Consider the following 27,988-nt stretch of genomic DNA (forward strand, 5'->3'; position numbering starts at 1 on the left):
TGTTTTCTTATCTTATCCCTTATCTTTACATTTTCTAACAAACTCTCATCAATTCTCTCTATCTCTTTTTATTTCTATTTCTCTTTCTCTTTCTCCTTTTCTTTTCTTTTTCACATATATATAAAGACAAGCATGTCACTAGCAACAGCAGCTAATTCAGTCTCTACACCAACGACCTTGTACAAGAGAAAGCTCGATGAGATGATGGAGGTGTCATCTGACATCTCATCGACCAGCTCTCCACAGTCTAGCTCGTCGTATCTCGACTCTACATCGAGCAACATCGATGTATCTCTGTCGTCGGTACTCCCAAATATCTTTAATGACTTTCCCTACTTGGTCGACGGATCAACCAACAACATGTTTGCTCATCCAACAACATCCTATCAACAACCAAACAACAACAATAACAATCATAATAATATCAATAATAATAATAATATCAACAATAATGGTGGATACCAAACATTTGGTACAGGTAATGTAGATAATGGAGGATTCCAACCATTTGCTACACATATTGAACCATACTCACAACCTCAAAATGGTTACTTTCCTCCAACACAAGATACCTACAATCAAGTCCAACAACAACAACCACAACAACAACAACAACAAATTTTAATGCCATTGACATCATCACCATCAAATGACCCTTCATCACCAGACTCTACCAACAACATCCCTCATCCACCTCCACTCCCACCAACTACCCTCTTTAACACGTACAACTTTGGCCACAAGTTTGGTCAAACTGACTTTTTGCCCTTCTCCACTCTCATCCAGACTCATCCACCACTTGGTAATTTAAAAGTGGATCACGAAAAGTACGACATTATCAAAAAGAAAGAGGCTATTGCATTCCTCAACTTTTACTTTAGAGTCTTGCCATCAAACACAGAGTCAACTGTCACAAGAACATCTGTCCTCGCTCTCTACAGTCACCGTCTTACCGAGGAACAAAGATACCAATCCAAAAATAATATGGCTAACCTTTGTGGAGCAGTCTATACCTTTATTTATGATTCTCTTAAAAATCAATATGAAGTAAGTAAAATCAATATTAAATAATAATAATCAAAATTAATTAAATTATTTCTTTTTTAAAGGAATCAATGAGAGATTTTATTACAAAGTCTGAAGGATCAAATGAAAATAATAATGGTATAAAGAAACAAAAAAAGGATAAAAAGAAAAAATCAGATGGTCAAAACAATGCCAAGGATTTAAAGAATAACTTTTTTGCCGCTCTAAAGGTGGCCCCTTCTCTTCCATTCCTTGCATTCCGTCATGTCGAAGAGTTGCCAAATTCTGACATTCAATATATTCAACAACACCAAGACTATCTCTACACATCAGAAGAACTTGCTCAATGGGAAGGTGAATTGGTTACACAACGTACATCAAGTACTTGTAGACCAAGAAATACTTCAACTCTAGTATGTATAAAAAAAAACAAAACAATAATCATCAACGTTCTAATTGTTTTTTTATATTTTTTTATTAGGATCCAATTAGAGCAAATACAAATCAACAAACACAACAACAACCATCATCACCAAGATCGAATCGTATACATGGGTTACCTGTCAATGTTATTGAAACAGCTGACAGTTTCCAAATCTATGCTTCCATTCCATACTATAGAGCCAATTGTCTGAGAGTCACAGTCAATCAAATGGAAATCATCTTGGAGGGAACCATTTCAATGCCAGACACTATATTACTACCAAATGGCATCGAAATGAATATTCCCAACCTCTCCAGTCACACTGGCATCCAAAATGATATCATGGAGGGCAACTTTAACAAGGTTATCAAATTGTCTTCACCAATTTCAACCACCAACTCGACAGTTGGCAAAAAGGATGGTATCGTTGTCATCATTGCTAAAAAGGAAGAGGGTCAATCAACAGTCCACAGACTTTAAAACTAAAACATACACCACCAAACACAAACACACTAATACAAATTGTCTTATCACCCTTGGGGTTATCCCTAAGGACTCTCTCACAAATATTATAAATAATAACAACAACAACAACAACAGGTATATAGCTAACATCACATCCCACACAACTCCTCCTCCTCCTCATCACCTTTTTTTTATTTTCAACCTATACATATTTTTCCACACCACAACATAATTACATTTTTATTTTTTCAGTCTAATTATGTATGTTTTTGTACAAAGCGACTCTTGACAAGGGTCACCCGAAAAAACCAGGCAAGCTCATTGTATATACCATGTAACTATAATCAATTACAAAAAATATATAACAAAAAAGAAAAACCTTTAAAAAAAATGGAAAATATAAATCAAAACAACAAAAAAAAAATAAAAAAAACCTATTCTTCAACTTTGAAATACAAAAATTATAAATATATTATTTAGTATTATTACCATGGTTTTTAGTTAACTTGGGAATATTAATTTTAATTATTAAATATTAGATTATTAATTAATTATTAAATATTATTATTATTGGTAGTTTGGTCTATGTATATATGTAGTCTAAATATATATATATAATATTATTTAAAAGCTTTGTAGAACAAAAAGGATGGGGAGGTTCTATTTAAATATTCTAAATAATCGAGAGTTTATTAGAACTTGATATTCGTAAAACCGACCAAGAATAGTCTTGAAAAGCATACGAAATCTATTGGATGGTTTTCCGATTGTAAAAGTGGGGGAATGGCTTTAGCGAGCAATTGTCGAGAGAGATTGGATCTTGTTTTTCTTCATCTCGTTCTCAGACAAAGGCAAACCCCGAGTCAAGCCATTCCAACATTTGGATTATTTTCGAATGTAGTAGTGGCTGTGAGTTATAGTCTGGTAAATTAAGTTGATGGGTACAGGTATGAGCAGAAGGTAGCTTATCAATATTTGGAATATGGACGATTAAAAGTGGCTTTTCGATTCCCTGAAGCGAGATGCTCACCATTCCAGTAACAAAGCGAAGGAATAGCTGCAACTCGTGTTGCGTCATCATTGAAAGGGTCTGTAGTAGAAAAGTGGGTGTTTGACTCGTTTGTGGGAACCCAATAAACTTGATGTGTTGCTTGAGTAGGTTGGCATCGAGTAGTACAGATCCACACATCAGCAACTGCAGTTCGCTCGGTGCAAACAATTTAAAGTGTGCATTGAGCGAGTCGGCACTGCAAAAGCCACTCTTAAAGGCATCGAATCTGTATTTGCGACTGTCGATCAGCAAACGATCGATGTTTTTCTGAATAAACTCTTCCTTGTTGGCGTCGGTTACTGCAATCTCTTGGCCTCCCTCGACGAGACCTTCAAAGGTGGTTGAGAGATATTGGTCAATATCGTCCAACAATAGAACCTTTTTAAAACTCTGAGCCATTTGTGGGTCAAAAGCCTCCAAATCGCTAATGGTGGCCTTTTCAACACCCAATAGATACTTGAAAAAGGTTGGTGGGAACACATCGGGTATTGGCTTGCCGTCAATGACTGCCTTTATAAAGATTTTACCCAATGTTTTGAAAACCTCCTTTTCGGTTTTAATGTTGGACACCTTGAAAAAGGTTGATTGATCCATATCAATTTCTTGATTCGAAATTAAATAAAATGGTGATTCTTCACTATTTCTTTCAAATAATTGATATTTACTTGAAAATATACTCTTTAATCCAAATGGTGATGATGATGAAGAAGATGAAGAAGAGGATGAAGATGATTGATCTTGATTTTCTTCTTGATTTTCAAAAGATTTAATTTGATTTAAAATTAAACTATCATTGAAAAAAATACTATACATTTCACTTTGTAATCCGCCATGATCTATTCCCTTTTCACCATGGAATTCAATTTCCAACTTTGAAAACAACTTTGAAGAATTTAATTTGCTAAAGAAATTAAATACATCTTGGATGAGGTGTTCTCTTCGAATCGTTACCAAGATGGGTTCATTGTTTTCTTCCAACATGGTTGTCAATGATGATACATGTGCTCTAAATGCAGCTATTTTTTCTCTACTGTCAATCAATGATTTCGATTGTATTAAACTCTCAACTTGTGAAGTAATAAAATAGGGATGAACTGTAATTTGATCTGCTGTTGGTCTTGAATTATAATTTTTTTGTAATATTATTGATAATCTAAATAAAAAAAATAAAAATAAAAAATATTAAATAAAGCGTCAAATAATAAATAAATAGTTTTGTTTTTTTTTGGTTTCTTACAAATTAATTAAATTTTGATCAGAATGAGATGGAATTGAAACTGTTAATTCACCAGGCATTAAATAAGGGTCTTTTGATTTTGGGAAAAATGATTTATACAACATGACACCAAATGCCCATATATCGGTAGAGTATGAACCTGTTGATCCTTGTTCCCTCATTTCTGGTGCTCTATACATTTCGGTTCCTCCTGAAAACATGGTTGCATTACTATTTGAAATTGAAATATCTTTACTCAAATCAAAATCTGATATTACTGGTGTATCATTTTCATTCATTAATACATTCTAAAAAAATAAAATAAAAAAATTAATATAAATAAATATTCTTTGTATATGTTTTAATTCTTTCTTTCTTTACCTCTAATTTTAAATCTCTATGAACAATACCATTACTATGCATATAAGAAACTGCTTGAATGATTTGTTGGAAAACCTTTTGAATTTCCCAGGGTTGTCTATTTACTATTACTTGACTTTGTTCATTAATTGGTGGAGTTAGAGATCTACCATTATTATTATTGTTATTATTATTATTATTATTATTTGGTTGAGATTTCTTTAACCAATCAACCAAAGTTCCACCTTTAATATATTCCATTTGTAAATAAGCATTTCTATCATAAAATACAGCTTGAACTGGCATGATACATTTATGATTCATCATTTTCATCAATGATACCTGTCTTTCAAACATTTGTTTACCAAATTGATCACCAATACCAAATTCTTTTAAAACTACCAATTGATCATCAAATGATGCCAAATAAACATTATGTGGGTGACTTGATAAAGTTTTAATAATATCATAATGATTAAATTTTCTTTCAGTCAATAATCCTGTATCTTTTATCCTAAAAATTAAATAAATAAAATTAATATTACAGTATCTTTTTTTTGATTTCCATTTTTACATACTTGTTACTAATTTTATCTTGTTGATTTAATTTAAATCTTAATTCTGGTGAATATTTTTCAATGAGTTGTAAAAGAGTATCATTTAAATCCTTTTGTCTAGAGAGTAATCGTTGTTCTTCTTTTTTAAGTGTAGTCATTTGTTCTTTGAGTGATTGTAAAGAGGTTTCTTCAATAATGTCTTCCTCTAATTCCAATACCTCTATTTTCTTGCTTGTTTCGATACTTGATCTTTTACAACCTCGATACTCGCTCTTTATCTTTTCCCTTTCCCCAAAGATTTCAATGGCCATTGAAATCTTTTCGATTTGCATATTTACATCATTCAGTTGACAAGAGTCGCTATTCTGCAACTCTTGTACTTGTGTCAGACTGAATTCCAATTTGTCCAAATAGATCTCTCCATATTTTATAGATTCCACCATGATGAGTTGAATTTCCTCCATTGATAAACGAACCTTTTCAGAATGGTTGTCTTGTTGAATTGAGTTGGTTATATTTGAACAAAACAATCCAATTGAATTGTCCAATCTTTCTTTAAACAATAAACATTGTTTTTGTATTTCTGATGTTGAAATGGTTGAAATGGTTGTTGTTGTTGTATTGGTTTGTTCTTGATTTAGGTTGTTGTTGTTATTGTTATTGTTTCTAACAACATATTTTTTTAAATTCATTTCAAGTGTTGATTTTTGTTTAATGATTTCATCCCAATAATTTAATGATAATTCCAATTGTTGTTTTAATTGTTTTAATATTGAATTTCTCTTTTCAACAATGGTTTCCAATTCTATTTGTTTTTCTTGAATATTAATATTTGTAGTTGTGGATGGATTTTGATTTTGATTTAATGAATTTGAAGAATTAAATGGTGAATGTTGATTACTATGATTGACAATTTCAACCACCAAAGATTTAATGGTTTGCGTGCAATCTCTTAATTCTTTTGTTAAATCTTCAGTTGGTGGAGGTTGTTGTCTAATTTTACTTTCAATGATACATTGTAGGATGTGATTTGATTGATTGATTTTTTCCAACCATTTGATAAGATTGGTTTGCGTCGATATTAATAAATCTTTACCAACCAAATTCTTTTCACTTGCCAAGGACTCAAATGATGGTGTTGGCGACGATGTTCTTTTTATATCATTATTACTAACTCTAAGTAATAAACTATTTTGTTCTAATTTCTTTTCTTCTTCTTCTTCTTCTTCTTTTTGTTCCTCTTCCTCCTCCTCTACTTTTTCTTTCTCCTCTTTTTCTTTTTCTTTTTCCTTTTCTTCTTCTTCTTTGATTGATTGATTTTTTTTACCAACAATAATAGAAACAATTTCTCCACTTGAAATTAAAAAATGGTTGATATGATTTGATAGTGGTGACTTGGTTTGGAGAGTATATATGTTTTTTTGATTGCGTTCCAAGTCTTCCACCAATACCACACCCCCAACTATAGATTTCATTGTCAGAGGTGATAGCTATATTGTGTTGAAAGCCAGCCGAGAGATCGATAAATGCAGGTGACTGGACTGGGATAGGTAGGTTGTGATTTCCATCATCGACACCTCCCAAGACACCGTAATCGCTTCGTCCCCATGAATACATGACTCCGTCTTGATCAACGGCCAGAGAATGGTACCCTCCACACGATATCTTGACAATGTGTAGGTTTTGAAGAGCAAACACCATTTTTGGGGTAAGTTGTTGGTGTTGGTAGGATCCGTGTCCAAGTTGTCCGCTTTCACCTCGTCCCCACGAGAATACCTGTCCCTTGTCGGTCAGTGCCATCGAGTGGCCGCCGCCACACGACATTTCGACGACGCGGTGTCCTTGGAGCACCTGCACGAGCTTGGGAGCGTTCACCATGCACGTGTCTCCGTGTCCACCACGGCCATGTTCGCCACGTCCCCACGTGTAGAGACCACCCATCATGCCAACGGCAGCCGATCGATTGCCACCTGTTGAAACAGACACTATGCGGTCTCCCACCGAGGATATCCTCGTCGGTGTGGCTATAAACGATTGATTGGTGTTTGGTCCCAGACCCAACTGGTAACTATCATTGCTTCCAAATGAAAAGACCGCTCCTTCATCTGTCAGTACGAGTGTGTGTTTGCCACCCGCCGACACACCGACCACTCTGTGCATCGCCATCTGTTCCACCATCTTTGGCACTGCTTGCGACTCTTGATCGCCGTGTCCCAATCGTCCCAAAACACCCTCTCCCCATGTATACAATAATCCAGTGTCTGTGATAATAGCAGTATGTATTGCTCCCGCCGACAATGACATAATCCTCTGTTTAGAATATAATTTAGAGAATTCTATCAATTCATATTTTCCTTGATTCTTATTATTATTATTATTATTTCCCCATATTTCAATTACATCTAAAATGAACAAAATATTAATCATCTGATTCATTCATTACACAACATTATATTGTACTTTTACTTACAATCTTGATGATCATTATTTGTTTTAATAACAATCTTTGTATCATTTGATGATGATGATGACGATGAATCTGATATTTCCCTTCTTTGTTGTAGTACGCTACTACTTGTTATATCGTCTTTTGTTATAGCAGCGGTATGAGATGATTTTAAATAAGTTGAAGTTTGGTATTGACTTGGTGTATTGTATAAACTATAATCATAAACTGATGATCCTCCTGCTGATGTATTAATAATACTATTACTATTATTTCTACTATGTGTTGGTGATGTTGGACTATTACCACTATTATTATTATTATTATTATTACTATTGCTATTGTTATTGTTATTATGATTAATACTAGCACTAATCTTATTAGTATTAGCTTGGATGGTATCCTTTAACGATTTAAAGAATGACATTGTTATATACAATGTAAGAGATATCTCTATATATCTATATCTATCTCTATCTCTCTCCTCTCCTTCTACAACTTTCTTTAGTTCTATTTCTGCAATCAGTTACTTTCGTCAAAGTTTATTAATAAAAAAAATACATTTTTATAAAGTAGTCTGGACTACACCTCAGCTCTCTCTTGCTAGCTCAAGAAAAGGGTGTGAAAATCCAATGATGATGGTTTCCGACCAATCTTGAGATCGGAGTGAGACGACCAAAGAGAGTGAGAGTTGACCATCATCACATTCATTTATTTGTTTATTTATTTATTTAGTTATACTATCTATTTTTAACATGTACAGATAAGATAGATAGATAGAAAGTAGGTAACTAATGGTTGTTGTCATTGATAAAGGTTGTTGTGGATACAATGTCATCAACAAGATTGAAGTTATATTTAATTTAAATAAATTAGAAGTCCAAAATATCCACCACCTAAACTAGAGGTCAGGTCATTATTTATTTAATTTAAATTGAATGGGGGGTTACAGATATTAAACCAATTTTTGTAAATTAAACCTGGTGAAGAGACACACATCACAAAAGTATAAAGCATTTAATTCTCTCTTATAGTTATTCATTCATTCATTCAAATTTATCTCTATACTATAACAAAACATGTCTAAATTAATACTTTACGGTGACCAGTTGTCTCAACCAACCAGAGCTATCTTGTTTATCTTGTTGAACAATAAGATTCCACATGAATTCAAAACTATTAGCATTGCCAAAGGTGAACAAAACACTGAAGAATTTGCTAAAATGTATGTGTCACTTTAAGTTATAAATAAATAACATCATTCTAATTTTGATTGATTTATTCTATCTTTTTATAGAAACCCATGGAAAAAAGTACCAGTCATTCAAGATGGTGATCTTACATTGATTGAAAGTCACACCATCCTGAGATACATTGCTCAAAAGTATAAATTGGATCAATTGTATTCAAATACTGATTTGATTGAAAGATGTAAAGTTGATATGTATTTAGAGTATGTTCTATGACTATTTAGATTGTAAATGATAGATTTAAAATCTTTATTTAAATATCCTTTTATTTGTAGTTGGCATCATATTGGATTACGTAAACCAGCTTCAACAGTTTTTTACTTTACATTTGTTGCACCATTGTTTGGTATCCCTGTAAACCAAGAACTGTTGGCTTCAGAATCCAAGAACCTCCAAACCAGTCTTTCCAAATTCGAATCGATTTGGTTGGGAGACAAGAAATTCATTGTTGGTGACAAAGCTACTCTGGCCGACTTTGCATCATTCACAGAGATATCTAATCTCAGACTGATTTCAAACGACTATTTCGATCTTTCAAAGTATCCAAAAATAGATAAATGGATCAAGCAATTTGAAACCATGGATGGTTATCAAGAGAGTCATAACATCTTTAACATTGTATTGGCTAAAAAGCAATAAATCATACCTGATATAATAAACCAATGAAATTGAATTATTATCATATTCATATTCTATTTCAATTAGGGTGTTAGTTATGGTTAGGGTTATTATTAAATGTTGTTAAAATATTCAAATTGAATTATCTGATTGATTGATTATTTAATTATTATTTTTGTCAAAAAGATTCTAGAATCCCAATCTTTGACACCCCCCACAGATTTATTACATGAAATTGAATGACATCAACTTGTTTTGAAACACATTCCATTAGATCAGTGATTCATTTTCAAATTAGGAAAGAGTGGTTGGATGTGGAAACATAACATCGATATAGGTAAATTTTACACTTTTTGGATTTTAAAGTGGTGTGGTGTGGAGGGTAGGGGGTAATATCCGACCGAATTAACCATGCCTATAGTAATAATAATAATATCTATTATTAGAATGTTTCGAAAGATTGACCAACTTTTTTACTAAATGTGGAAAATGATCGGGCATTATTTGATATTGATTATCTTTCATGGTCGGACCATAATAATCTATAGTGATCATCTAAAGTTGGCAACTATCTATCCGATAGATATAAATATCTCTTTTATACTCATTGTTTATATTCATTCCAACAATCAAGTATAATAATAATATATTCAATATTTTTAATACTACTAAAAATCAAATCAAATCAAATCTAAACTAAAGAATGTTATTCAGTATGTAATTAAATTATTTAATTATTTATAATATTATTATTTTATATATCCATATTTCCAAAAATATTAATTATTGTTTTCTTTTTTTTTTTTTATTTTGTACAAAACAGAAAGTCTTACATCACTCGCTGGACCAAAAGTAGGAGCTACTCAAATGAATGCCAAGATCCAAGGAATCTCTGGATCGAGTGGTATGAATGGCCAATCAAGCAACTCTATCGCTTGCGGAGACTACACCTCTAGTTGTTGCAGTGATTGCTGTTGTTGTTCGGATTGTTGTTGCAGTGGAATGGTTAATAGATACCCTTGTTAATCCATCCATCTACCCCATCTAGATATCCGAAATAAATAAGTAAATAAATAAATAAATAAATAAACAAACAATTAAAATTATTATTATTATTCTTTTTCAACTTTACCAAGCAGAGGTCACCACCTTCCTACTTCAGGCAGCCTAGATGTACAGTTTGTGATATTATGAGATTGTTTATGATCCAAATGGACATGTCTCCATCGATGCCTTGTTAACAGGAGCGGCTGACATGTCACAGAGTTTATATGTAATGCGATGTGCAACTCACACTGGCTTGTCCTTGTTATGAAATCATAATAATAGAATGGATATTATCATCACCTGCACCTAGTTTAGCCATTTTTCAACATAGATGTAAGGTCAGAATGTCAAAAGAATAAAGGAACCAAACTCAGCTATAATCATCAGTTTCCTTTTTTGATTAATTTTTTAATTAAACTTTTAATTGTTAACTATTACAAAACAGGACGGGATAGGATACATCATCATCATCATTCCATTTCAAATTCAATTTCATTGATTCTATTTTAATCTTAAATCATATATTTATATATATATTTATTTAATGGCAAGTAAACTTATTCTCTATGGTGACATGATGTCACAACCAGTCAGAGCTGTCAGATTCATGTTGTTGAATCATAAGATACCACATGTATTCAAAGCTGTAAAGATTGCTAGTTTAGAGCATCTCAGTGATGAATATAAAAGGATGTATGATCAATCTAAATATATCTATATCTATCTATCTAATCAATCAATAGAGATTAAATTAACACTTTTAAATTGCATATATTGTAGTAACCCATTACATCTAATACCAGCTCTTCAAGATGGTGATCTTACATTGGTAGAAAGTCATACCATCATGAGATACATTGCTCAAAAGTATAAATTGGATCAATTGTATTCCACTACCGATTTAATTCAAAGATGTAAAGTTGATATGTATTTAGAGTAAGTTTGATTTATTTTATTCATTCTATTATTATTATTATTATTATATTATTATATTTGATACTAATCAATATAATTATATTAAGTTGGCACCATTTAGGATTACGTAAAGCTAGTACGATGGTATTTTTCTCTAAATTTGTTGCACCAAGGATTGGTAGAGCAGTCAATCAGGCTGCACTAGATATGGAGATCATGAACCTTCAAACTTCACTAAGCAAATTTGAATCGATTTGGTTGGGAGACAAGAAATTCATTGTTGGTGACCGACCCACTTTGGCCGACTATTCAGCATTTACAGAGATATCTAATCTAAGATTTGTTCCAGTTGAATTCTTTGACCTTTCAAAATTCCCAAAGATTGATGCATGGCTAAAAAGATTTGAATCTTTTGATGGGTATGAAGAAAGTCATCTAATCTTTAAAAAGGTATTATCTAAATTGTAAAAAATAAAGATTGTGTATTGTAAAAAAAAATAAACTATTATAACTGTGTGTCGTATCCGGTCAATTGACCAATCCATCCATACTGGTCTATTAATTACATTGATTAATTGATTCTTTTAATATAATCTATTTATTATACTATGTATTTTTAATCCTTCATTGTAATATCTTGTACTGGTTGTATTGTTGTTTCTTTTTCCTTTTCCTTTTCCTTTTCATTTGTTTGTAAAGGTGGTACGATTGTTGTTGTTGTTGGAGTTGAAGAGGATAAAGTAGAAGGTGATGATGAAGATGATTCTTTGGCTGAAGACCCTGATGTCTGACTCGTTGATGATGAAGATGTACCAGCAGATTGTTTTTTAATGGAATGAATCAACTCGTTGAGTGATGGTTGTTTGAATGCCTCTAATCTCTTTCTTGATATGAGTCTGAGTGTTTTCCATATGTACATTTGATCGTCCTTTAACAATGGTTTGGGATCATCGAGATCCTCAAGATCGTCGGAATCAAAGTCTAAATTATCGTCATCATCCTCTTCTTCTTCTGCTGCAGCAACTTCTTCTCCATCTTCCTTTTTATCTTCTTGCATCTTTTGCTCGAGTTTTTTACGTTTGGCATCACGTTCCTCTTGCTTTTTAGTCTCTTTTGCTTTGAGTCTTGCCAAACGCTCCTGCTCTTTTTTGGCTGCTTCCTCTTGCTGTATCATCTCGTCGTACATTGGTGCAATATAATCCATCACGTTGAGCTTGATCTCTGTCTTTAAACTCTCGGTATTGTCACTCGACAAGTTCCACAAACGCGACAATTCCTGCGTACCCATCATTACCTTGGTCGATGTCTTTCTCAGTTTACGCTTCTTGACAACGATTGATTGTGCGGCGGGCCTTCCAAACGCCTTGCATCCACCATCCATCTTCCAAGTCAACCAATTTGTCTCTCTCTTTAAAATCAATGCCAAACTCTTCATAAAATGTTCTCCATTTGGTTGTGTCTGTTCAATTATTTTCTTTGCTTTGTTTGTCAATGTTGTTAATAATTGTTTCTATAAAAAAATAAATAAAAAATAAAAATAAATAAATATTAATATTAATTCTCTTTCAATTTCTTTGTTCATTTTGTTGTTGTATTGTACATACTTGAGAATCATTTAATAAATTTGGAGATTTAATAGTATTAAATTCAATAAATTGAAAAGTGATCAATAATTGAGTTAGGATGTTTCGTCTAAAGGTTGAATCTTTGAGTTGCAATTTGATGAGGTTGCTACTAGTGAGATATTTGGTAAAGTAGTGAGACTTTGACATGGTTGCCAGTTCGTCGAGATTAATGTGTGTTGCAAAGGTGGTCAATACAACCTCTATCGATTCCATAAAATGACTCCACTTGTCTTTGTTTAATGCCAGTGCTGCTGTATTGACTGCATTTGCATTATTAAATAATTGGAATGGTTTTTGGAAATATGATTGTAATCCCCAAAATTGTTTATAGAAATTTAAATCAATTGTTGTTTTATCTAAATATATAAATAAATTAGTAACATATTTAACATTTATCTTTATCTTTATCTTTACCTTCAGGAGAAGTTTCTTCAAAATCCATAATATTTGTTAAATCCAATTCACCATGAACAGCATGTAAACTCTTTGGATTTAAACCAGATGGATCAGACAATGGAAAGATAAATGCCAAAAATATAAGAATACGTCCACATGAATCTGGATTGGTTGATTTACTCAATCTCTTTAACAAATCAATACAAATCTTTAACAACATATTTTTTGTTCTTGAAACCATAAATTGATCCTATAAATATAAATGTAAGTAATGTGTCTTGTCTATCGATAATAATAATAATAATAGTCGACATACTTGAGAGAAATAATCAGCTCTTGATTCCAATAATGAAAAGAATTCGATTGATTCACTTATACTTTTACTATCAAATAGATCTTCTGCCAATTGAGCGATTAAATAGGAATCAATATAACCCAAATCAGCAATTTCAATTGCAAGTTGTAATGTTATATTGATATCATCCTTTTTCATTGATTTTGATCTCTACATAGATTGATTGTAATGCAAAGTGGTTAGTCTTGCATAAGATCTATCATTGCTTATCTTTACATACAAATACATCACTGAATAATTGTCTAATTGATAATTCAATATTTGTTCTTAGGTCAGGTGCAATCATTGATAATACGCTACCACTTGTACTTGTACTTGATCCAGATTGAGTAGATGGTGTTGTTTGTATTACATCAGTTGCTATGATTGGTTGTAATGATGTCTTTACATTATCTATATTTATATTCTTTTCATTCAATGCATCTTGAAGTAGATTCTATGTACACATCATTCATTATTAATACTTTGTAACTATTTATCTATCTCTATCTATCTATCTATCTATCTACATACACTGAATATTGATTTTACATCTAACATCATATCTATTCTATCTCTATTCTATTATCTCTATTTATACAATATATATACACACAATCGAAAGATTGAAACTAAAATGGCAATGATCGAACTTCACTCACAAAAATAAATGAGACATTGCCCAGAAGTTCGGGTGATCATAAAAATCGAGCTCTGTGATTCAAAGTTCAATAGAAATTTCTTGATAGAGAGGAAATGACTTAATATTAGGCTCAGGTTTCTTATTTCACTGTATTTCTTTATTTATTTATTTATTCATTCATTCATATCTCTAGTTTTATATCTAGATCATCAACACACAACACATACACAAAGATAGAAAGATAGTTCAACAAACACAGTAATAGTTTAGAAAGACTATTCAATCATATCATATCAATAATATATCAATAATATAGTCAAACAAGATGGATGACGCAGATGAAATTATATTATTAACAGTCAAAGATTTAGGATGGTATGTTCATTACACTTTACACTCGTTATCTAATATCTAATATATACTCTATCTTAGTGAGGTCGAACATAATATAACTATAAAAGAATTTGATGCAGATATATTTTATAAATGTTTGATACAATACTTGAAAGCAATCAATGCAGACAAGGTATCAAATTTGACGGCAACCATACCAAAGAACATGTCGGCCAGAGTCAATGCATGTTCGACTATTGCCAATATCATCAGAGAGCTGGGTTTTAGAGCCGAGCTCAGTTATCACAATCTTTTATACCCAACTTTAAACGACACTCGTCGCATTTTAATCTTTCTTGGACAGAACCTACCCAAAAAGGAGCTTGGCAGCGGTGCAGGAGCAGGCAGCAGCGATGCTGTCAAGCTCGAGTCGCTAGTGTGCGCCTATTTGCAGACTTCGATCAAGGAGAGTTGGATGCCATACTTTTGTCCATTCACCAAGCGTATCCCGGGCAACTACTCGACTGCACGTCTGTTTACGACGGGTCCTGTAAAGATACCAGCACGTGGACGTCAGGTCAAGGTGACACCCGGACTCGAGTACTACTACATCAATGTGCTGCCACCCGTGACACTGCAGCCACAACGTGCCGACGACATTGCTCCGTCAGTGTTTGAATACAATTTGTCGGTGTTTGCCGATACTCAAGAAAGAGAGCGCGAGTGGAGCGAGAGGGGTGTATCGTCGGGTCTGTCGCCCGTAGAGTATGCCAAGCAAAAGCAGCGTGGTGTGTCGTCGCGTATGGACGACTCGATTAGAAGTGCGTTGGTGGATGGTGGTGTCGGGTTGGAGGGACGTCGCGGGAATGGTGGTGTGTCGGCTGGTTTGACACTCGACGACATTATCGGCGGGTTCAGTGGACGTGCTGGTGGCGAGGACATGAACGAGTTTGCGCGTAAGATGTTGTTCACAACCGAGCAGGGTGAGCAGACTGACAGCGGCGCCGCCGTCGCAAGCGGTCCCAAAGAGACCGAGGAAGAGCGTCTCGAAAAGCAACGCCAGGAACTCGACGAGCTGCAAAGCAGCCTGACTGCAGCAGTCGACGAAATAGCAGAGACCAACCGCGACATGGAAGAGTTTATGCAACTACTACGTCAACTTGAAGCCGACATTAATGAAGAGGATGGACGTCGTGGCGACCTCGAAAAGCAGTACAAGATCAAGAAAAAGACGTTTGCACTGCTCGACAATGCCGACGAGAATCTCAAGCAGCTGCAGATGTTGTGTCAGCAGTCGTCGGCCGCTTTGATCGAGATGGCTGGCGAATGGGAGCGCGTGCGTCGTCCAATCGTCGACAAGTTCCGTGCACTCCGTGACGAACGTGCCAACCAAAACGACGAGGCCAAGTCCAAGCTCGAACGTGTCAAGGAGATGCGTGCACTCATCAAGAAGCTGATCGCCGAGATTCGCGCCAAGGAAGAGCTGTTTGGCCAGCTCCAAGAGACGTACAAGAACGCACCCAAGGACACCAACCGTTCCATGTACACCCGTCGTATCCTCGACACTGTAAAGAACATCAAAAAGCAAAAGGTCGACATTGACAAGATTCTTTTGGACACCAAGACACTGCAAAAGGAGATCAACACCATCACTGACAGCGCCGTGCGTGCCTTTGACAATGTCAAGGATATCCTCTACGCCGACGCCAAAAAGGATGAGACTGCCAAGCTCGCCATCAAGTCGTTTGCCGTCATTGATGAAAAGTTCCAATCCCTCTTGCTAGCAATCGACGAGACTGGCACCTACCAAAACAACATCCTCACCCTCACCTCTAAAATCGATCACATCTCTCAAAAGACAAATACCCTCAATTCCGATCGTGTATTGAATGATCTTAAAAATATTAAAACTGACAATCAAAATCTTATCAAACAAATTAAAACTAGAATGGCTGCAAACAAATCATCAACTGCCGAATAATAATTCTCACAAAAATAAATTAATATGTATATTTAAAATTAAAAAAGAAATGAACTAAAAAAATCAAAGATAATATCGCTTCTCATTCTTTAGATTTCCACTTTCCTTTTTATTGATGGATAATGCCTAGAACTTTAAATGGTTAGCATCTAAGAATTGTACACCTGAATACATAATAATTATGTATATTTTAGAAAATGAATTTGTTGTTGAATTTATTTATTTAAAGAATGGAACACCGACAGTTGCCACCGCAGCCACAGATATCACATCCAATCTAATAATAGTAATGGAAATGGGAAAATAATAATTAATAAATAATTCTTTTTAACTTATTATCATTTTTAAAACTTTAAAGTACATACTCCACAACAATCACAACCACCAGCCATTGAATAGATCATAGTAATATTTGAATTATTATCTAAATGTAAACTTGAAATTTTCTTTTTATCATTTCTTTTTGAAAATACTTTACTACCTTCAAATCCAAGCTAGAATTTTTTTGAAAGATACAAAAGTTCATAAAAATATTAATAGATTTAAATCTTAGATCTTTTTTAAATTATACTTACAAGTTGATGAGCTGGTGGAGTTCCTGTTTTGTCATAGATTTGATGTTTAACATCTATTAATTTATCATTGTCTTCTACTTGAATATCAATAGTTTTCTCTAATGTTGGGCAATGAACTTTCATTTTTAATTTGTTTTAAGTGTTTTGATGATTTAATATATTATATATTTTAAGGTTTAATTATTTAATTTAATGATGATTATTATTATTATTATCTCTTTATTAATAGTTGAATGAAGTGACTAGTTTTTTGACTTTTGAATTCATTCTAAAAAGGAATTTAATACATTTATATTTTAGATACATGGTTATTATTGATAAAATGAAATAATAATAATAAATAATAATTTTTATTTGAAAAAAAACAATCTAAAGAAAAGAAATTCTTTTTTCCTATGTTTATTTTGAAAGGTTTGAAAAGAAAAATTATTCGTCTAGTGGCCCAATAAAAATTCTAAAAAGAATGTTTCCTTTTTTGGTAAAAATTTCCAGTTTCCCAAAACCAAAAAAAACAAAAAAAAAAAAAACCATCCACAACAGTTTCAAACGGTTTACGGAAACCGTTGTCGTGTCTCCGCAACTATAATTTTAAATATACACTGGAATATATTATTTCCTTGAATAATTAATTATTATTATTACATTTATTATTATTTTTTCAAAAGTTTTGAAAATAATTGTTTGAATGAAAATGATTTGTTGTTGTTGTTACTCGATGGTTCTGGTGCTACATCAATCTCCATAAACTGGTATACATTTTGTCTAAGAAATTGGGCAATTTCAATATGACCTTTACGTTCGGCAATTTGGAGAGATTCTTCTGTACATCCATCACTCCTGTTTTTGAATAACCATTCAATGATGTTGAGGTGATTATTATAGGCTGCATACTCTATAGCCTTTTCAGATGCACCTTCACTACGATTCAAGTGTAACCACTCTACTACATTTAAATGGCCACCCAGCGCTGCCATATCCATCGCGCCCGTTGTACATCCTTCTGTGCGATTCAAATGTAAAAACTAAAAAGAGGATTTATTATTAGTATTTCTAATAATATAGTATTTCTTAAATAGTCTATACTATACTTTGACAATATCAATATGGCCATTCTCAGCAGCATAGTTCATGGCAAGATGATCACGTGGACCCTCTTGTCTGTGCTCATGTAAGAATTGAACAATTTCCAAATGTCCTTTTTTCGATGCCATCGCCATTGCATCAAACCCTTTAACCTCTGTCCTATTAAAATGTAGAAACTAAAAAAAAAAGAATATTAAATATATTATATTTGAGTTCAAATATCTAAAACATACCTTGACTACCTCCATATGTCCATTCTCAGAAGCAAAGTCTAAAGTTCTTTCCTCACATCCCTCTGTTCTGTTTTCATGTAGAAACTATAATTAAACAACAATAAAAGTCTATTAATACTATACGATGTTTATGTTGCATTCATTGTACATACTCTAACAACATCTAAATGTCCATTTTTAGAGGCCATTGTCATTGCGCCTGGAGAACATCCTTCTGTTCGATTATTATGTAAAAAGGAAACAACATCTAGAAATCCTCTACTAGCAGCATGATCCATTGAATATTGAGAACAATTAATACCTTTTTCAAAGGATTTCGAATGTTGATGCAGAAACATAATTAGTGGCAAAAAGCCAGACGAGACTGCAATATCAAACCCAAAACTAGTACCTGGTAGGTTAGTCTTTTCAATGATATATTTAACAATCTCCAAATGATTTCTTGATGATGCTGCATCAATTGCAAATGATGTACATCCTTCAGTTCTATTTTCAATTAGAAACTAAAATAATTATTTAAAATAATAATAATAATATAATGTCTGTCAGTCATATGATCTTTGGATATGAATGGTAATATCTATGTACATACTTTTACAACATTTAAATGACCATTGTAGGCAGCTCTATCAATTGCCTCTTTGGTGCATCCCTCAGTTCTATGTTTATGTAAATACTCTACTACATTTAAATGGCCGTTCGATGCGGCTAGATCCATCGCATTTTCGGAACCCTTCTTCTTGAACATGTCAAGATACTTTACAATCTCCAAATATCCACCACCTGCTGCTCCAGTCATAGCCTCTACTGTACATCCTTCTGCTCTATTTTCATTTAAAAACTATAAATAGAAATTTAAAAAAAATAGTTTGGTTAATCAAAGAGTACTGTACAGTAGTTTAGAGAATATAATATATTATATACTTTGACAACATCAAAATGACCATTCTTGGCTGCCTCATCCATAGCATTAGTTGTACATCCTTCACTTCGATTATTATGAAGAAACTATAAATTATAAATTAAAAGGTTTAGAGTAAAGTTATTCATTTGACCAAACATGATATTTATATTTTACATACTTTAACAATTTCTAAATGACCTTTTTGACTTGCAAATTCCATTGCAGATACACCTATATATGTTTTTGGATTGGTATCATGAATAAACTTGACAAAGTCTAAATTTCCATACTTTGCAACTATACCCAAAGCCAAACCAACATCGGTATTTGGAAACATATTGTACAAACATACAAATAGGTCATAATGATTGTGTTCAGCCACTTTGATTAACATTTCATTTGGGTTTGATGGTTTGAATGCTTTGTGTCCTCCTTTAATCCAATCCAATAATTTCTTAAATGTCTCTAAATTTGCATTTCTATGATAACAATATTCAGTTATAGCTTCTGATTTATCTTTATCACTTATTATTATTATTGGTTGTTTATCGTGTTGTTTCTTTTTCTGATTGTCCTTCTTTGTTGTTGTTTCTTTTGATGTTATTGATGGATCATTATTTTGAAAGATTAAAGAGTGTTTGATAAAGTCAAATGACATTGCATAGATTGTGATCATTGATAATCCAGGTAGATTGATGATACGTCTACCTTTGATATACTGATTGACAGACATATAGTCATGATCTATTGACTGTTCATTATCTAGTCTACATTGTCTTTCAATATCATTAAATATGATCTTTCGAATATATGAGTGTCTAAATAGAGTAAAGAATGCAGTTGTTGTTGTTGTTGTCATTGTTGTTAAAGATATCTAGATAGATAGATAAGATTAGTTATAACTAATCTATCTCTTTTGTATGTAACCATTGACCCACGAACGAAAATAACAAACCAAGAAGGAAGGGTCCCCACAACTTCTTTGAATTTTTTCATTGATCTATCAGCTGATCAAGACAAACCCTTTCATGCCCTCTCCAGACTTTCTCACCATTTTATTTTAAACTTCCTATTAATACACTTTAAACAAACAAATAGAATATAGAGTAGATATTGAATAGATAATAATGAAGATGATGACACTACCTACATCATCGAGTTTGAAGTATTACTTTTTATTTTTATTGTTCATTATTGCAACCACCAACATCAGTCCGGTTCAATCACAAACTATAGTTCTACCACCTGATGAATGTAAGTAGTACTATTACCATACATACATGTACATTAACAATAACTAACTACTATGTAAAGTAAACTCTGTTATTTGGTTACTTAGATTCTATGGTATTGTAGATGTAGGTCAAACATCAAATGAAATATGTGCAAATGCTCAATTCACATGTGCACTCATTACATCTGATCAGAAATATCATGTCACTTTTATGTATGTAGATATATAGATATAGATATAGATATTGATGGTTTGATGGCTAATCACTTTTCTTTCTTTATTGTCTAGTGATCTTACGGTTACAGCATTCCAATATGTTGGAGAATGGACAGATTTAAATATGACACAATTAATATTCCCTGAGTTGTTGAGTTTGACAATCAATGATTACCCAGGTAACACCAATTACACCTATAATCCATTAGACTATCTTCAAAACCTACCTAAACTATCTAGTCTTAGAATATTGAATGATCTTCGTATCTCTTCCATTCCAAATACTTTTGATCAAGCATTCCCTATTCTACAACAATTGTATGTACAAACTATAGAAACTATAAAGATTTAATTTAATTATTTGATTTATTAATTTTAATTTTGATTTATTAATTTAATTTAAATTTAGAACATTGGATTGTGAAAATCTAACAAGAATCGATAATTTCTTTAATATTACTAGTCTTCAATTAATTGATATTGAAGCACCCAATTTAGGTTGGGTTCAAATCAATGACCCTCAGTATTTACCAAACCTCATTACATTGTCCATTGTAATGCAATCCATCTATGATACTAATTGGGTTTTTAGAGATACTAGATTCCCTAATCTTTATTCAATGTATGTATCAATCTTGCGTGACAAATATTCAATCCCCACTTGATTATATATATATATATATATATATAATAATAATATATTTATTCTAACAAATAATCATTACAACAACAATATTATTATTATAGTACTGTTATGGAAAAATCCCTGGAAATAATTCTTTAATCTTTTTTGTAATGACTCCATCTGTGAGAGAAGTTAGAGTGGCTACTCTTGGCTCGCAAAGTACTATTCTTCCAGTATCAGACTATCCTGCAAACATTAAAGTATTAAAGGTTTCAGGTCTAACTGCTCGTCATAATCCAGGACTAGTATCAGCTTATCCAAATTTACAAGAATAGTAAGTCACCTAGGTTAAGAATAATTAATTAATTATTTTCTAAACTTTAGAAATTCTAATACAATATATTATTATATTATAGTTCATTTACCGATTCTAATATTACAACTAATCCATTCAACACATCTGTACCAGCATCAATGACAGAACTATCATTGGCAAACAATGACTTGGCATTTAGTTTTCCACTACCACCTTCATTTTTGGCCAATAGTCCATCCTCTATGCAACTCAATTTAGAGTCGAATATGGGGATTGATGGCATTGTACCAAATGAATTTTGTAACATTGCTGGTTTGAATATTAAATCAACCTCTGTCACTGTACTCCCAGATTGTTTCTGGTGTTACATTGATAATACACAAGCCATTCAAACTGATATCTCCAAACCAGGAGGTTTTTCATGCAGTACGTAACACAAAGAACAATACAAATAACAAAGCAAAGAACAAAACAAAGAAATACTAACTAAACAAACAATTTGGTACCAAATTTAAAATTTATAGTTTTTTCAGTTGATACAACTACATTGAATTCTATTAGAGGTGTTTTTAACATCTCAGGTGTAAATATCGGTTGGGGAGGTCCATCAACAGAACTCCAAGTAATTATTCCAAATAAGTTGTTACAGTAAGTAAATTGATCAATGAGTGATCAAAGATTTCACTCTCCAAATAATATAACTTAACTTAATTGTATTTATGTATTTTTTTATTTTAGGGGAACAATGAATCCAAGAAATGGAATAGTTCAATCAAAGAATATTGTATTTAATCCAAATGACCCATCACTAACGGAGAGTTTTATCATTACCGAGGTTGGATTTTTGGTTGATACTGTCAATGTGGCCAGTCAAACATTGGATGAAAAATTCATAGATATTCATTACCAATATGTCAATCTTGACACTATCCCAGACTTTAAAATGAGTGATGGTTCAACATGTGTTCTCGTCCAACACAACGCTACCACCAATACTTCAACATGTTCAACAAAATTCAACTTTATAACTAATAATCCAACCATACTTGCTTCAAATCAACATATTTCTCAATCTATTACTTTTAATTTCAAACGTATGTCACATACCAATATTTATTATTTTTTTAATTATTATTATTAATTTATTAATTTTAATTTTCTATAGCAACAATTATCAATTCATTATCAATTAATAATCCACCAATGACAGTTAATTTGAATGGATATTTTGGATTGAATATTACACATGGACGAATCACTATCAATGATACTATTGGTTGTGATATCATCGGTGCTGGAGTTGCGACCATTGATTCAATTCAATGTAAATTTAACCAAGTACTGGCATCGGGACCTGCAACCATCACAGTAGTAGTACCAAATGGTCAGTACACCTCCAAATCACTCTTATTTATTCCGTTCCCATTACCAACCGACAATAGTTGTCAAACTAAAACATCAAATTGTAATGGTCATGGTACTTGTATAAACGGTCAATGTGTTTGTGAACCAGGATGGTATGATAATTGTAAACTTCAATCAAATACAAGTATGTAAAATATAAAATATAAAATATAAAATAATGGATATATAATATCAACCATTGTTTGACTAACCTATTTTATGTTCATAGATCCAGATGTAATATTCCAAGTTAATAATACAGACCCTGCACCAAAATTTGAATACAATGATTTTGAATTTTCATTTAATATTATTGCCGTTCAGGAATTGGATATTAATGATGTAGTTATAAAAGAACTACAAACTAAAAAATGGAATGTAACTGATTTATCAACTACGGATATCGTCAATATCAATTATGAATTGGTTAAAACAATCGATTTCCCAACAGTAGATGTTATCACAACCGTTGGATTTTCAAATCAATCTAGAACCATTTCATTTGGAGGTGAAGATATTCAGCTGGCAAATGGTGCCATTAAAATTGGTGTAAATGTAACTAATTGGCCATTCGAGAATGTTTTATCACATCTAAGGGTTGTATTCTCTACCGTTGTCAATAACGACCAATTCATCCAAGACAAATGCTCAGGTGAATTGACAGAGATTCAATCATTCCAAAACTTTATAGATAATGCCGATTCGTTACAATACCTTCGTGTCGTTAAAGACAATGTACAATTCTTTGGTCGGTTCCTTGAATACTCAGTGTCGGATGGTAGAAAGACATACTCCAAGACTGAAGTGATGAATACCACTGTACTTAACATAGACCAGTCTCTAGCAATCATCGGTATACATCTACCACAGTGTCAATCGTGTCTTTTAGACCCAGACTTTTCAGCATTGATAGTTCACGACGACTCTTCAAATGACGAGTGTGACAATGAAAAGAATAACACCTGGAAGATTATTGTAGGTGTAGTAGTCGGTGCAGTAGGTGCCGCTGCAATAGGCGTTGCCATTTACATTATCATTAAAAAGAACAAATACTACTTTGTCCGAAGATCCGCATCTGTCGACATGAAAAGATTTAAAAAGAATAAAGATATTAATTAACCAACACATTAATTAATTAAACATATTAATTGTAATTTTAAAACAAATATAAACTATCGTTCTTCAGTCTTTGATTCCTGAAGTTCAATAGAAGAAATTAGGAGGGAAAAAACAAATTATTTCAAATAAATTAGGGTTTCGTGAAAGCTGAGTCATAAATATTAAAGTTTTGAGTAGTATAGTTTTATTGTTCAAAATAATACAAATACAAAATACAAAATACAAGTATATATAAATAATATAAATAAGGAGATATAGGAAAGAAAGAAAGAAAGAAAGAAAGAAAGAAAGAAAGAAAGAAAGATTTAAAAGATAAAGGAAGACAAGACAATAATGTCTCTATTTAAAAGATTATCTACCTATCTTGGATACAACAATAGTGAACCATCTAAACTACTAGAGTTCTCTGGATACTTTTATCATTATCATAAGGGCCAATGGAGTTGTTTGTATGTAGTACCTAAGAGAAAGAGAGAAAGAGAGAGGAAATAATTATAATTATATTATATTAACGCTATGTACTATTTATTTACTTGTTTATTTCTACGTAGATTCAACGATTGTGAATTAGTAATATTAAAAAAGAGTGATGGAAAGTATAGTTATGCAATTCAAGTGACTCGTGTAGTAGAGGATGAAAACGATATTAAAGAGGGTGATGAAGATGACCCCAATTCATACGAATTCCCTATTACTGTGGGACTAGAGTTGTACAAGGAAGAGGGACCACTAGGTGGAGTCGCTTTCAGCTGGAAGGGAACTCGTAGCAGATTCCTCTTTGAGTTTGAAAGAGATTCAATCTCTGCTGAATCCGATGCATCTAGATTACAATTACTACTATGTCAATGTATCTATGAAGCTTTCTATCAACAACATCATACAACTGGTTCAATTAATGAAATTGAAAATTATTGCAGGTACTTACATAAATGAAAGAAAGAAATGATATAATATTATTTATTATTTAATATTAACTATTTTTTCTTCAAACAGAGAATGCAAAACAGAGATTCATAAACCACTATCAACCAATGTAAATACAATTGAAGCAAAGAGAGTTGAAGTGCCAAAAGAAGAAAAACAAGAGGAAAAAGAAGAAGAAGAGGAGAAACCTTATTATCCTATACATGATTTGGTTGTTGAACAAGTAGCTCAACCATCTACACCACCACTAACTGCAACAACAGTAACTTCAACTTCAACACCACTACAAACCAATCCAACTGGAACTGAATTGTTTAGACGCCATGTTTCATTGTATTTAGAAACTGGAAATCAATTCAATTTAAAGGATTCCGACGTTTTTGTATTATTAAGCAATACTCAATTAAAAAATCATAAATCTGTTGAATGTATGTAACACATTTAAAGAAGAAGAAGAAGATTATTCTCTCATCAACTAATATATTTAATTTTCATTTAGATACATTTTATATTGTAAAGAATGAATTGGTCGTACTTTCACAAATTATAAACTCTGATATGTTTCCTCATTTTTTTAATGTATGATATATATATAATATAAATATTAATATAATATTGTATTAATTCATTTGATTTTGATTTTTTATTCATTTTTAGGAACAAAATTCATTTATTTGGTATTCATCATATGGTAATAATTATAGTAGATGGAGTATTAGATTTGATTCATTAGAGGATTATGAAGCATTTAGAACAAAGTTTGCAGTTTTGCAATACGAGGCTTTGAACCAAACAAAATTCACTGGTAAAAAGGATGATGTTGATTTCATGGCTCAAGCAATGACTGAAGACAAACAAGACCCAAATGTCATCTTTGATACCGATGATGGTTTCAATGCAAAGGATCTTGAAGATTTCGATGATCTTGATATCTCTTCTGATTTTACTCCAGAAGAAGCTCAATATAATGAAATGGAACAACAAATGAATGATCAAATGGATGAAAGTGAAGAAGATGAAGAAGAGGAAGAAGATGAAGAGGATGAAGAAAGCGAGGAGGAAGAGGAAGAAGAAGAGGACGAAGAGGAAGAAGAAGAACCATCTCCATACAAACCACCAACCAAACCAACTCCACAAGAACAAAAGAAAATTGTTCCACCTCCACAACCACAAGAAGAAAGCGAAGAAGAAGATGAAAGTGAAGAAGAAGAAGAAGAAAGCGAAGAAGAAGAAGAGGAAAGTGAAGAGGAGGAAGAAGAACCAATTGTTTTACCAAAGAGACCAGTTCAAAGACAAATTCAAGAAAGTGAAGATGAAGAGGAGAGTGAAGAAGAAGAAGAAGAAAGTGAAGAGGAGGAAGAAGAAGAAGAAGAACCAATAGTTGTATCAAGAAAAACACCAATTAAAAGAAGAACTATTGAAGAAAGTGAAAGTGAAGATGAAGAAGAAAGTGAAGAAGAGGAAAGTGAAGAAGAAGAAGAGGATGAAGATGAAGGAATTCAATTTTCAGAGGATTTGGCCAAAGCAAAGAATAGTGAATTACTTGTTGGTTACAAGGATCGTTCATTTGTTGTAAGAGGTTCATCCATTGGTGTATTTACTACCGAAGATAATGACGTTAAACTCAATTCAATGATCCAAAGAGTAAAGGATAGTAAAGGAAAACAATTTTCACCAAAAAAGGTAAGTCAGAGAGATCTCTAAAACAATTTAAATCATCAAAGGATATTTTATTTATTTATTTAATTATTTAATTTCTTTTAGATGATGTTACAACAACAAGATAGTTCATTATTAATGTTAAATAAGGATCAAAGATCCAAAGTATTTAAACTTGATTTACATAGACCAGATGTAGTACAAGAATGGGATATGAAATGGAAGGATCAACCTACTCCAATCAGCTCGATCTTTCACAAGACCAAGTTTGATGAGACTACCAACGACCAAACATTTGTGGGTATCAATGGAAACGGTATGTTTATGGTAGACCCACGTGCCAGCCGTGACAAGGTGGTTAGCAAGTTCCAAGGTGCCGCCACGATGAGCTCTTTGCATACTTGTGCTGCCACATCGGCTAAAGGCCAGATTGCAGTAGCCACCAACAAGGGTGAGATCAAGTTATTCTCGTCCAACCAATTTGACCCATCTCGCAAGAGTGTCACTAACCAGAACCCAGCCGGTCCACAACTACGTAGCAAGACTACGTTGCCAGGTATTGGTGATGCCGTCATTGGTATTGATACAACAGCCGACGGCAAGTGGATTGTAGCCACGTGCAAGACCTATCTCATGATTGTCCCCGTCGAGACCAAGGACGGAGTCAATGGGTTCGAGTCGCGTCTCTCGGCACAAAACAGACCACTTCCCAAACGTCTCATCCTCAAGCCAGCCGACATTAAGCGTCTTGGCGGTCAAATCTCCTTCACACCCGCCAAGTTTAACGTCGATTTGGTCAACAACAATAATAGCGAGACTTCTATCGTCACGTCGAGTGGTCGTTTCTTGATCACTTGGAACTTTAGAAAGATCAAACAAAACATCTTGGACATTTACCAAATCAAAGAGTACAAGCATGAAATCGTTGCTGATCAATTCAAATTTAACAAGGATAATTCAATTGTTGTCACTTTACCAAATGATGTAATCATGTCAAAAAAGAAATAAG

At 32.8% G+C, this 27,988-nt stretch overlaps 11 protein-coding genes across 11 annotated transcripts; 7 read left to right on the top strand and 4 right to left on the bottom strand.

The window, feature by feature from the left end:
• Positions 1-132: 132 nt before the first annotated feature.
• On the top strand, positions 133-1,930 carry DFA_06349 (uncharacterized protein; the record flags this gene model as incomplete). The annotated part of the gene is made up of 3 exons (XM_004361996.1): positions 133-1,047; positions 1,110-1,439; positions 1,508-1,930. 3 exons carry the CDS (start codon positions 133-135, stop codon positions 1,928-1,930), a joined length of 1,668 nt encoding a protein of 555 aa, XP_004362053.1.
• Positions 1,931-2,469: 539 nt separating this feature from the next.
• Positions 2,470-7,972, bottom strand: DFA_06350 (putative protein serine/threonine kinase; the record flags this gene model as incomplete). The annotated part of the gene is made up of 7 exons (XM_004361997.1): positions 2,470-2,515; positions 3,133-4,119; positions 4,204-4,490; positions 4,564-5,056; positions 5,121-6,452; positions 7,348-7,501; positions 7,570-7,972. The coding sequence occupies 7 exons, from the start codon at positions 7,970-7,972 to the stop codon at positions 2,470-2,472; spliced, it is 3,702 nt and encodes a 1,233-aa protein (XP_004362054.1).
• A 652-nt stretch (positions 7,973-8,624) lies between these two features.
• Positions 8,625-9,434, top strand: DFA_06351 (uncharacterized protein; the record flags this gene model as incomplete). The annotated part of the gene is made up of 3 exons (XM_004361998.1): positions 8,625-8,770; positions 8,843-8,998; positions 9,071-9,434. The coding sequence occupies 3 exons, from the start codon at positions 8,625-8,627 to the stop codon at positions 9,432-9,434; spliced, it is 666 nt and encodes a 221-aa protein (XP_004362055.1).
• A 682-nt stretch (positions 9,435-10,116) lies between these two features.
• DFA_06352 (uncharacterized protein) lies at positions 10,117-10,819 on the top strand (the record flags this gene model as incomplete). Its single annotated transcript, XM_004361999.1, has 3 exons — positions 10,117-10,126; positions 10,237-10,317; positions 10,743-10,819. 3 exons carry the CDS (start codon positions 10,117-10,119, stop codon positions 10,817-10,819), a joined length of 168 nt encoding a protein of 55 aa, XP_004362056.1.
• A 185-nt stretch (positions 10,820-11,004) lies between these two features.
• Positions 11,005-11,843, top strand: DFA_06353 (uncharacterized protein; the record flags this gene model as incomplete). The annotated part of the gene is made up of 2 exons (XM_004362000.1): positions 11,005-11,396; positions 11,483-11,843. 2 exons carry the CDS (start codon positions 11,005-11,007, stop codon positions 11,841-11,843), a joined length of 753 nt encoding a protein of 250 aa, XP_004362057.1.
• A 148-nt stretch (positions 11,844-11,991) lies between these two features.
• thoc1 (putative THO1 protein) lies at positions 11,992-14,294 on the bottom strand (the record flags this gene model as incomplete). The annotated part of the gene is made up of 6 exons (XM_004362001.1): positions 11,992-12,885; positions 12,980-13,356; positions 13,391-13,646; positions 13,713-13,901; positions 13,972-14,187; positions 14,265-14,294. The coding sequence occupies 6 exons, from the start codon at positions 14,292-14,294 to the stop codon at positions 11,992-11,994; spliced, it is 1,962 nt and encodes a 653-aa protein (XP_004362058.1).
• A 404-nt stretch (positions 14,295-14,698) lies between these two features.
• On the top strand, positions 14,699-16,687 carry DFA_06355 (uncharacterized protein; the record flags this gene model as incomplete). The annotated part of the gene is made up of 3 exons (XM_004362002.1): positions 14,699-14,748; positions 14,806-14,950; positions 15,161-16,687. The coding sequence occupies 3 exons, from the start codon at positions 14,699-14,701 to the stop codon at positions 16,685-16,687; spliced, it is 1,722 nt and encodes a 573-aa protein (XP_004362059.1).
• A 223-nt stretch (positions 16,688-16,910) lies between these two features.
• DFA_06356 (uncharacterized protein) lies at positions 16,911-17,385 on the bottom strand (the record flags this gene model as incomplete). The annotated part of the gene is made up of 3 exons (XM_004362003.1): positions 16,911-16,964; positions 17,053-17,181; positions 17,263-17,385. 3 exons carry the CDS (start codon positions 17,383-17,385, stop codon positions 16,911-16,913), a joined length of 306 nt encoding a protein of 101 aa, XP_004362060.1.
• A 99-nt stretch (positions 17,386-17,484) lies between these two features.
• DFA_06357 (uncharacterized protein) lies at positions 17,485-20,341 on the bottom strand (the record flags this gene model as incomplete). The annotated part of the gene is made up of 9 exons (XM_004362004.1): positions 17,485-17,530; positions 17,811-17,842; positions 18,018-18,284; positions 18,351-18,521; positions 18,579-18,662; positions 18,731-19,081; positions 19,171-19,419; positions 19,503-19,586; positions 19,661-20,341. The coding sequence occupies 9 exons, from the start codon at positions 20,339-20,341 to the stop codon at positions 17,485-17,487; spliced, it is 1,965 nt and encodes a 654-aa protein (XP_004362061.1).
• A 268-nt stretch (positions 20,342-20,609) lies between these two features.
• Positions 20,610-24,396, top strand: DFA_06358 (EGF-like domain-containing protein; the record flags this gene model as incomplete). Its single annotated transcript, XM_004362005.1, has 10 exons — positions 20,610-20,736; positions 20,797-20,929; positions 21,005-21,250; positions 21,342-21,558; positions 21,680-21,891; positions 21,974-22,299; positions 22,398-22,521; positions 22,612-22,967; positions 23,039-23,422; positions 23,507-24,396. 10 exons carry the CDS (start codon positions 20,610-20,612, stop codon positions 24,394-24,396), a joined length of 3,015 nt encoding a protein of 1,004 aa, XP_004362062.1.
• Positions 24,397-24,729: 333 nt separating this feature from the next.
• On the top strand, positions 24,730-27,987 carry DFA_06359 (WD40-like domain-containing protein; the record flags this gene model as incomplete). Its single annotated transcript, XM_004362006.1, has 6 exons — positions 24,730-24,845; positions 24,948-25,313; positions 25,390-25,748; positions 25,820-25,899; positions 25,978-27,003; positions 27,085-27,987. The coding sequence occupies 6 exons, from the start codon at positions 24,730-24,732 to the stop codon at positions 27,985-27,987; spliced, it is 2,850 nt and encodes a 949-aa protein (XP_004362063.1).
• Between the last annotated feature and the right edge of the window lies 1 nt (position 27,988).

Source organism: Cavenderia fasciculata (assembly GCF_000203815.1).
Source record: "Cavenderia fasciculata unplaced genomic scaffold Scf_Dfasci-G-p-12c09.r1-3, whole genome shotgun sequence".
NCBI lineage: Eukaryota > Evosea > Eumycetozoa > Acytosteliales > Cavenderiaceae > Cavenderia > Cavenderia fasciculata.